The 10,846-nt window shown below is 43.0% G+C and overlaps 1 protein-coding gene across 1 annotated transcript in view; it reads right to left on the bottom strand.

Moving 5' to 3' along the window:
- The window catches only part of LOC110441990 (putative per-hexamer repeat protein 5), a 14,560-nt gene extending 4,032 nt beyond the window's left edge, over positions 1-10,528 (bottom strand). Inside the window, exons 1-4 of the mRNA XM_021485332.1 lie at positions 10,517-10,528; positions 9,620-9,685; positions 8,171-8,327; positions 4,962-5,086 (exon numbers count right to left, since the gene is read on the bottom strand). Coding sequence (XP_021341007.1) covers positions 4,962-5,086; positions 8,171-8,327; positions 9,620-9,674 — 337 coding nt within the window. The 5' untranslated portion in view covers positions 9,675-9,685; positions 10,517-10,528. The remainder of the gene's footprint in view (positions 1-4,961; positions 5,087-8,170; positions 8,328-9,619; positions 9,686-10,516) is intronic.
- Positions 10,529-10,846: the final 318 nt, after the last annotated feature.

Genomic DNA, 10,846 nt, shown 5'->3' with positions numbered 1-10,846 from the left:
GAAAATCGAGGGATTCAGTTGCCACTCTGTCAAAACCGGCTGGCGGCGCCTGGAAAGAGTATCCGCCAGAACATTCAACCTGCCTGGTAGATGCTTGACACAAATTGTCAACTGCATTTCCTGACATAGAAGCAGAATGCGGATAGCGAGGGCACACAGGGTGTGAGACCTGGTTCCCCCCTGTCTCTCCAGATACGCGACAACCGTAGTGTTGTCCGTAGCCACACAAACCACCTTGGAATGCAGGATCTCCCGAAAAGACTGCAGAGCCAACAGAACAGCCCTCATCTCGAGCACATTGCTGTGCTCCGAGAGCTGTTCCCCAGACCACTCCCCCGACTGGCAACGCCCGTCGAGATAAGCTCCCCACCCTGTCATGGATGCATCCGTGTACAGGGTCATAGTGGGAACCGGCTTGGACAAAGGAACACCTCGGAGAACATTGTCCTGATGAGTCTACCAGCGTGCGTACTCCTTGACCGACTGGTTCAGAGGAAGCAAGGCTTCCCAATCCCTTGAAGAAGGGACCCAGTTAGCAAGGAGAAACATCTGGAGAGGCCTGATGTGAAGTCTCCCTAAGGGGACCACATCGGCCAGGGCGTTGAGATATCCCAGAAAACTGAGAAACCAACGTACCCGGCCGATGAAGGTCAGAGCAAAGCCCAGGCATTCTCGAACTTCTCCATCGATGGAAGGGCGATGCCCTGAACCGTATTGAAACGGTTCCCTAGAAAAACAAAATCCTGAGATGGGGAAACCTCCGACTTTTCTCTGGAAGGAATGAAGCCGACCTTGAGTAAGAGTTTCAGAACCAACCGGGTGACCTGCACCAGAGACTCTCTCACTAGGTGGAGCATGAGGGAGTCGTCAAAATAGATGTGAACATCTATTCCTCGAGAGTGCAGGAATCCCACGAGCACCTGCAGCAGCTTGGTGAAAACCAAAGGTGCAGTCGTGAGCCCGAACGGCATGGCCCGGAACTGAAAGACCTTTCCGTTGCAAGTAAAACGGAGGTACTTCCGTGCCGACTTCTTGATGGGGATGTGGAAGTAGGCGTCCTTCAGATCTACTGAAATCGCCCATATTCCCTCTCTCACGGAGGCGATAATACCCCGAGGAGTCTCCATCTTGAAGTGAGGAGAATCTACGTGCTTGTTGACGCCACGCCCCGGACTTCTTCCGAACCAGAAACATTCTGGAGTAGAACCCGGGAATGCATCCCGACATAGGAACCTCCTCGACCGCGCCCTTGGTAAGCATGGTCCTTACTTCCTCCTGGAGCGCCAGAGCCTTTTCTGGATCCCCCGGTGGAGGAAAAAAGATTGGTTCCGACGCTAAGGGCGGATCCCGCACTACCGGAATTCCTAACCCCTCCTTGATCACAGACAAGGCCCATGCGTCTTCCGTAATTTCCTTCCACTCTGGAAGGAAAGCAGAAAGACGACCCCCACAGGAAGATCTGGTCGAGGCAGATTGAGACCTTGCCAGGCAAGAGAATCGTCTGCTGACCCGAAGCCTAATCCTGCGGGAGAAGGACCTAAGCTTGAGCCGAGAGGACTGCAGTCCTCTTGGCCAAACTCGTCGTCTGACACGACCAAGGAGGGAAGAAGAGAGTCAGGAACTCTTCTGCTTACCCCCAGGAGAGTTCTTACCCTTCTTACCCTTCCATTTGTTGCCATTGAAGGGAGGTTTATGCAGAGGACTGCGAAGCCGAAGGTTTAACCATCTTCTTAGGAGGCGCTGACCCCTGCGAGGTACTGGCCTTCTCAGCCTGAATCCTCTTCCCCAGAAGTGCAGAGGCGGCCGAGTCCTCCTTCACATCCTTCTGAACAGAAGGAAGGGCCCCTCCAAAAAGAGGGGACCCTGAGAAGGGGGCAGTCAACAATCTGGAGCGGTAAGGCTCATCGACCGGGCGGGTTTTCAAAACTGAAAACCGCCTAGCCAACAAGACATTGACGAGCGATGACACCTGTAATGCTGCCAGCGCTCTCAATGCGCCGTTCAGGGCAGAGGTCACTCTGTCCTGGATGTCGGCCTGCTCTGTCTCGGTAATCCGACCCTCAGGCAAGTCGGATACCCTATATAGACAAACCGTCAGGTAGTCTATATAAGACAGAATCTGGATGGAGAGACGCAGCAGTCTCTCCATCTTGTGGGGTTCTTTGGGACCGAACACCACCTGGTCCACCGATTTACCGGGCCAGGCTGCAAGTTCCCTCGATTACAGCTTAGCTGGTTGAGGGGCAAGCAGGCCATCATGTGTGGCATAGTCAGTGACGTGCAGTGACAAATCGCCAACACTGAGCTGCAACCCAGCATGCCCAGGACTACGGGTTGAAGAAGAATTCTTCTCTAAAACCCGAGACTGGGCGGTGGCCAGAGCTGAAGACACAATGGTGCCTTCTGGCAATGAGCGGTCCGACCGAGCGAACACCCGAGGAGCCACTAAAGAACCCAAAAGGGTGATGGACTCGGGGACAGATGACGCCCAAGGTGGTGGGCAAACCTCCTCCCAAAGAATCCGGGAAACGTCAGCCCTAAGGCCCCGCATACCGGACAACACATGCTGGGCCTCAACCTCAGCAGCCTCAGGGTCACCCTCATCCTGGAAGTCCTCCTCTGAGGGCAAGACCTCCTGAGGACCGTCATAAGACGACTCAGATAGACCAGCGTCTATATCCGAGCAACCAGGTGAAAGATGGACAACATCATCGTCCTCTGCCATACCCACGCCCTCAACGTCCATAGCCTCTACACCATCCAGACCAAAAGCCTCGGGTGGAGGAAATGGGCCAGCCAGAGGGGCCAACCCTAGAGAAGGCTCCCCGTACCGGCGTTTAGGTGCAGTGCGCCTAACGGCCGTGGCTGTAGGTTTAGGCTTAGTAGTCAAAACCCTACCCTTGGACCCAGAGACCAACGAGCCTGCCCGAGAGGCAGAAGTCCTAAAGGACCGACACTCCTTCTTAGGACCGGCCGATAACGCCCCCGAAGGGGGGGGGGGGGCAACAGAACTGCTAACACGTCTCCGCGAGGGAGAGACGAAACCCCAAGGATTCCACGACGGAAAAGCCATGGGGTTAAACCCATATCCCGGGGGATAAGGGAAAGGTCCCGCGGGCTAGGAGTGACCCCAGAACTGGCAAAAACTGGCCTGCCTGAGACTGGGGCTCGCCAACTTGCCCAAAGGGCGAAGATGGACGCCACTCCCTCCAGGTGGAAAACCGGACATGTACGGGCTAAGCCCGTAACTGCCGGGATGCTGCCGCAACCCAAAACCATCCGCAGGCTGGTAAGGGCGGCCCAAGGTAGTTGCCCGCAGGCACCCGTATACCCTAAGCCAGGGGAAAACGGAGGCCGGAAACCGGCCCCCTGTCCAGCAAACCCAACACCTGGGGGGAAACCCTTCAGGTTCCCGGAAGAATGAAACTCAGGACCGGACCTTATAGGACCGGGTCCGGGTAACTGACCGGGAGGGTACGCCTGACCAGCATTGGTGCCGGGATTAGTGAGCTGCGCGTCACTAATCCCGGTAGACACAGACAATCCCGAAAGAAAGTCTGTAGTCACACCAGGACCTGAACCCGAAAGAACAGGCCCGGCACCAAGACTGTCCCCAACAACAGCACCACCTGGAATGCCGGGATCACTGACAGAGTCAGTGACCGGCGGCCGGTAGTCCCTACCCGAAGGCAAGCGCGAAAGCTTACGGGCGTTCCCGGCCAATTCGACCCTTGGCTGTGCCAAGCCAGGGTCGGGCTGCCCCTCCTCTACTCCAGGGAGTTCCTGGACAGGAAGAGCCATCCCCTGCTCACGAAAGGGATTCGCCATAGCAAGACCCCCCGAGACAGGAACAGAGACAGTACCACCAGACCCCAGAGAGCTGGTGGCACGACCCCTACCTCTCTGCTTCCCTCGCTTACCGGAAGAAACAGACGAATCTCTCTTTCGGTAAGTTGAGGGTAGCTTTGGAACAATGAAGTCCTTGTCCTGAGATTTAGTCTGTGAGCAAAGTTCACAAGGCGAAACCTCACTGCAAGGACGACACCTGGGACAAGCATTATGAGGGTCCCGTTCCACAAAGAAATGGGAACACCCATGAGCTATACCTCGTCGCTGTCCCGACCGAGACATACCCTCCAAAGCGAACGTAAACAAAAATTTACAAGCAGATAACACGGGAAAAAATAATAAAATACGATAGTACAACGTACGCAACGTAGAAAGAATTTCACCCCGTAATATAAATCAGAAAACGGTTAAAATAAATAACGTTTGCCGAAACAAACAACCGTCACCGAAATAAACAGAGGTCGGAAATTAACTCACGATAATGGCGGACCGTGGCACACCACCGGCACACGTGGAGTAAAATAACCGGCCGTAAAAGGCACAAAAATAATTTTCAACAAAAATTAATTATATTAACAAGGGCAGATGGGTATAAGGCACACAAACTGCGCAAAACATTGAGTTAACACTCAAACCAAACCGACAAAACAAAGTTTTGAAATGGAGCAAGATCCGGGCGTCAGCAGGCAGCAGGCGCCATAAAAGGAAGAGGAAGGGAGATCACTCCGTGGCTCTGTCATCGAGATATGGGTTACGTCACGGTAGGGAGGTAGGGATATTTGAATCTTTTGTTTTTGGGTTACAAAGATGGGTGTAGGTATTGTATATGCATACTAAAGTTATGGTAATTATTACTGAAATGAAAAGGTGTTATGAGAAGATGTGAGAAGTATGAATCAGAATAAAATTGATATATCCAATTAAGTTGGATAATATATTGTGACAAGCAGTAAATTCGAATATTTGTTCTTAGATTTTTCGTGGCCCCAGAAACATAATTTAACGAGAATGTCAATATTCTTCAGAACCGAAATTAAGGCGACGGTCCCTAGTGGTTCTATAGGGTTGCCAGTAAACGTGAACTTATATCAAAGAAATATCAAGATACTTACCACAGTGAATCCTCCCATCCGTTGAAGACCTTTCCCAGCGGTAGGATCCAAATATTATCCTGATTAGAGGGGTTCCGCATGACATCCGAGTAGCTTCGGAACATTGATCATGATTAAAACAGCATCTGTCAAAAGAAAAATACTTTATCTGCATTCTGGTCAAATTTGCTACTGTATTTTTTATATGTATTTATACTAAGTTGGAAATCATTGTAACGTTATAATGTTCAGAAATATATTGTAAGCTCTAAAAGGTTGACATAAGATTCCAAACATGCTCAAAGCAGAAAATGATACAATCGAGGAGATCTTTTTAACTAAATTAATTTGCTTGATCAAATCAATCATATTTGTACATAGAAATAAAATGAACCAAAAACATTTATTTAGAAACTTTGGTTTGCAAGAAAAGCTTTAACATAGTTATCAATGAAACGAAATTTTATATATAGCATCATGTCTAGCTAGAATATGTCAATTCTTACAATAATTCAATACAAATGAAAACTTCACCGGGGCTACCTCGTCCGGCGCTTACTACTTGTTTTGTTAAATACATCTACATTGATGCATGCAAAATATGCTACAACGTTCGAGCAGGCATGCATCCATCTAATGACTACGCTTGACATTACTGGACTCGTGAGCGCGTCACAGGGCTATATCGCATCGTTAGACAAGAGGCCCATGGGCCTTAACGGTCACCTGAGTCTATAGTATTTATTTTTGTTGTTGAAATATGTACCAATTTGAGTAAAAAATAGTATAATGTTAACTTAACTTTGTCAGGACCATGAGCTGATCATTCCTAGACCAATTTTAAGTGAGATCGGCCTATTAGAACTTAGTAGCAAAATAGCGGCCATGGCAGCCAAATTGTATTTCTGATTGACCCGAAAAATAACAACACTTTGTCAGGACCATGAGGCGATCATTCCTACCAACTTTCAGTTCAATCGGTCCAGCAGAACTTGACTTTAAGTTTGAAATAGGTTTTCAAAATGGCGGCCGTGGCGGCCATATTGGATTTCTGATCGACCCGAAAAATAACAACACTTTGTCAGGACCATGAGGCGATCATTCCTACCAACTTTCAGTTCAATCGGTCCAGCAGAACTTGACTTTAAGTTTGAAATAGGTTTTCAAAATGGCGGCCGTGGCGGCCATATTGGATTTCTGATCGACCCGAAAAATAACAACACTTTGTCAGGACCATGAGGCGATCATTCCTACCAACTTTCAGTTCAATCGGCCCAGCAGAACTTGACTTTAAGTTTGAAATGTAAAATGTTAACGGACGACGGACGACGGACGACGGACGACGACGGACGAAAACGGATAGCAATAGGTCACTTGAGCTAAAGCTCAGGTGACCTAAAAAGCCAGCCAGCTTGTCAATAAGGTAGTAAAAAAAAAATCACGTATTTTGTATTTGAGAAACATGCACAATTTCTTTAACACATTTCGTGTGATTCATATTACAAGTGACAAGAAGGCAGGTGTTTAATTGGTCAGTTTTTCATAAATGACGTCATAGAACAAGTAACAATGCTTTGCGGCGTCAGCTGCCATTGTGACGTCAGGGTTTAAGGCGATTGTTCCCCCCACCGAAAACAAGGTTCAAATAAAAGAAATATATTTTTCCAGATTTTGTTTTAACAATATAGGGGGAGATAACTACGTTGTTGTTGGTGATTATGAGTATCTAACTCTCAGAAGTTAATTTTCCACATCGTTAAATAATACTCGGTAAACTTTGTGTCTTTAAAAAAATTAAAAAATATGTTAATTCAGTTGGGTTAACTGGATAACTAACTACCACGCGTTTGAGAAATGTTATATCTATAGATTACGCAATACGTGTCTTTGATAACCAACTTACAAAAGTATTAACACTAGCTTATTACGTTAAACCTTTTCTCTTGTTTATGATAGTATTATGTATCCAATATGTGAACCTGTCATGCGAAGGCAGTGTTTAACATACAATACACATAGAAATACCTATGACTCTTGGTTTTGTATTGCCGCCATATATATACTAGTATATTTATTCTTGTCAATGTAATGCTTAACACACCGTCTCTTTATATATCACACTGACTACTCCTTTGAATCAATCACTCAAATGACTACGATGTCACGTGACTGCGCCTTCTCCCTTCCTTCAGTATCGTGTGATTGACAACAAACACGCAAAAACAAATTATCACTGAACTATTTGAATTCATCAACTTTTAATCACGTGTCTAACTTGGAATTATAAAAATATGAAAAAAACTTGAACTTATTTTATCGTGCTAGTTTTAAACACCGTGATTAACGCACACATTTATCCTGAAGGGCTTATCACAGCTCCACTTGTGATATCAAAACACTAGAACAAAAGTGTTTATCTCGTAGTATTCCTTTCTACTGCATACAGGTACTATATTGTCTTGTTAAATCAATGTTATTTTGCCTAAATTGATGCATAGACAGTTATAGGGTGCGTTTCTATTTAGGGAATAATATTATCTTCATTGATGTTGCTGAAAGGGATTTATAAAACAAACATCGTGACCTGCAGGGTAGTGACTACGGTTTTCCTGTTTCATAAACAAGAAGTTGGACCTTCGAATCCTCATAACAGAGATATTTTTAGTGCAAAAGGATAAAATTTTAACAAATTCTAATTTTGACGAATACCGTTACAAAAGTCGCAAGTCTGCCCCTGTAGTCACAAATGATGCATTTGGAAGAAATTGCAAATTTTAAATTGGAGCAAAATCAGATATAGAGAGGGACCGTTGGCTTCACCTTGGCGTCCCCCCATAAACGTGTTACATAATTATAGGCCAGGGCGGCCATGTCTGATGGCCAATCGGAAAAAATATAAATGTATTTGCCTACCTATTTCCATGTGAATTTCAGGAATCCGGCTAGTAGTTTTGGAGAAAAAATTCCGGAAACCATTTGACAGAAGAAAATATATTATAATAAAGAAGAAGAAGAAGAAGAAGAAGAAGAAGAAGAAGAAGAAGAAGAAGAAGAAGAAGAAGAAGAAACGCAACAAAAAGAAACAAAAATTCCCCCACTTTGGGGGGAAGAAATGAATATATTTCCTTGCTATAGTAAACGACAACAAACTGAGATTCTTTTTTTAAAGGAGATACAGCACAGAGCGTCTAAACAATTACTGTGGCCGTGGAATCATATTTTATACTTACTGGTCCACGGTGTCCATCACCGGTCCATTATTGCGTAGAGGGCCACAATAGTTTCCGTAATGAATGAGGCGGAGACACATAAGGTGATTAGTTTGTGATGCGACCATGGAGCATAGACTCAAAAGACTACGTTTGTGGCGACTGTGTTTGATTTCATCTGAGAAATAAAACCATTTTCAATAACTTGCATTAAGCTAGACAATACAATATCAGCATAACATTTGAGAAAGAAACGATGCCAATAAGATCATAATGGAGGGAGCTATATGAGGCAGTTAGGCCTTGTTCTAAATATGTTACATATATTTTCTTTATTTGAATGTTTTAAGTCTATTTTATTCTACTTTTTTTCTATCCGCTCATTTATTTATTCATTCTTCCATTCATTTTCTTGGATTTTAATTATGTCGTTCATCAGGGAGTTCAAATCCTTTATGTATTTTGAAGTTAATATGTAAACCGGTTATTTTTTAAACTTTGTAAAATAAAATGACCATCACATATGAAAATACATTCTGTAACATTTAAATAGCTGATGTATAATTACTTTTATCACAAATAAGGACAAATTTGAGAAAAGTGACGACAATATTTTCAATTGAAAAACACTTTTCGAAACCTTTTAAAATCTTAACACAATGCTCTCATCATGAAAATAACATCTTGAAACAAAGTGCATTAAGTGTTCAAGTACCACAGCCAAAAACTGAATGTCCCACGGAATTTATGTAAAAGCAAAAATGGATTATGAAAAAAACCCACTGTTGTCTGTTAAATAAAACGAGACTAGACCGGGATTCGAACCCGGACCACTGATCACAATACAGGGCACGTACCAACTGACCTACTTGATCAAAAGATTGTTTTCCGGTCAAGTCCCACTGCACTTATATCCAAAATGTAATATCAAAGTTTTACTTAATACACAAAAAATTACGTATTAAACGTGTCGAAACAATTCAGGACCGACTGGTCCTTTTCGAACTGACACATTTCCAAACTGATGAATCTTATTGAAGATATCCTAAATGTAATTAATATTAGTAATGGGTTTTGTTTCTGCAGTGGGGCAGTCATCCTTAAAGAAAGCAAAACGATTACAAGTCGTGTGTGGATGTTAACATTATAACTATTTGACTTTATTAATTCACCCCTGAAATTCCATAATGAACTAATCCTACCTTTGAATTGGAAGAATTCAAACGTGTTCTCGGGGTGAATGAGTTAAGGTCTTTAATTATTTACAGCTGGATTAACACGAATGGAGAAATGCGTATTCGGTAGGACAATATGATTAATTTATTTAAGGTCTTAAGTAATGATGATCTCTAAAATACACACACACAAAATACATTAAGAGTTAGGAGATTATAGTGATGTTGATACAAACAAAACAAGAGGATTGATAATCCCTCAAACTGCTTGTAGGCGATGCCGAATTTCTGTTACCTTTGCTTGCTGTTACGAGTCCGAAGAACAAAACCAATAAGAGAAAGGGTGACATATTCGTAATATCTGCAACAAAGAAATTAAAATGGCAATGTAAAAATAAACAAAGGGTGAATAAAACATATATAAATATACATCAAATCATGTACACCTGAGGAAAAAGTTCGATGTAAAAAGGGCGAGTTCGATGTCTAAAGGAGAAGCGTCTTCGTCTCCATCAAACACATCTGTCATGTAAATCTTTGTCAAATAAAGGTAAAATCACGTCCACAAAGTGAGAGCCGATGAAGAAACTGATTTGCTATATGAAATTCAAATTTTAGTGACAGTGACCTTTTCCTTTGGCTAAACATACTCTAAAAACAACAGAATTCTTCTTCATTGCTTGGGTAACTAGCATTCTAAGTATTCGTTTTAAGATATCATTTGTTCTGAATACTATACAAAAGTAGCCCAAAACTTGTAATTCTAACTCAAATTCGATAAAACTAGGGCAAAATATGAACAATATAAAAATGATTTACAGAGAAACTAGAAATCTCTCAAATAAGATTATTATACTTATCAAATAACCAAAACTTGTTGCAATATTATAGACCTGAGGGCATCAAACCTGGTTATATCCAGTTTCGATCACTGGGAAAAAACATTCGAATCCTCAGTAATAAAAGTACTAAATAAATGAAGTTAAAAACCAGTTAACCTCCAAAAAAGATAACAAAATTGTCAAATTCGAAAGTCAGAAGTATCATATCGTTTTTATCAACATTTTCAACGTGGGAAAGTCTTCTTAAGAAAAATATTCGGTGTATGAACACTAGAAGACATAAGCAGGTAAAACAAGTATAAAATACTTTTTCTGCAATAAGGAAAAAGTGTGACTTTAGCTCTACTTACTCTGCAGGAGTGAAGCCAGTCCCTTGTCCAAGTGCCAATATTGTATATGTCTATACATCAGTCTGATAAGCTACTTTATAGGATGAAAACGAAATTAAAAACCTTGAATGATTACTGTGCAAAAATGCTTATTAACAAATTGTATTATCATGATGCAGTTCACATTGCTTAGCGTTCAAGGTTTTCATGTACTGGTTTACGTATTTGTTCTTTTATCTGTGCATATATTATTCCGACTTTTATTATCGGCTAATATATCTCCGTCACATATATGCACACGCTATGATTATATGAATAAAAGAGACAGTAATTTTGCAGCTATTACTCAAG

The sequence above is a fragment of the Mizuhopecten yessoensis genome, unplaced genomic scaffold (assembly GCF_002113885.1).
Source record: "Mizuhopecten yessoensis strain PY_sf001 unplaced genomic scaffold, ASM211388v2 scaffold716185, whole genome shotgun sequence".
Lineage (NCBI taxonomy): Eukaryota > Metazoa > Mollusca > Bivalvia > Pectinida > Pectinidae > Mizuhopecten > Mizuhopecten yessoensis.
Note: the sequence above shows the minus strand (reverse complement) of the source record. Positions and strands in the feature narration are given on the sequence as shown.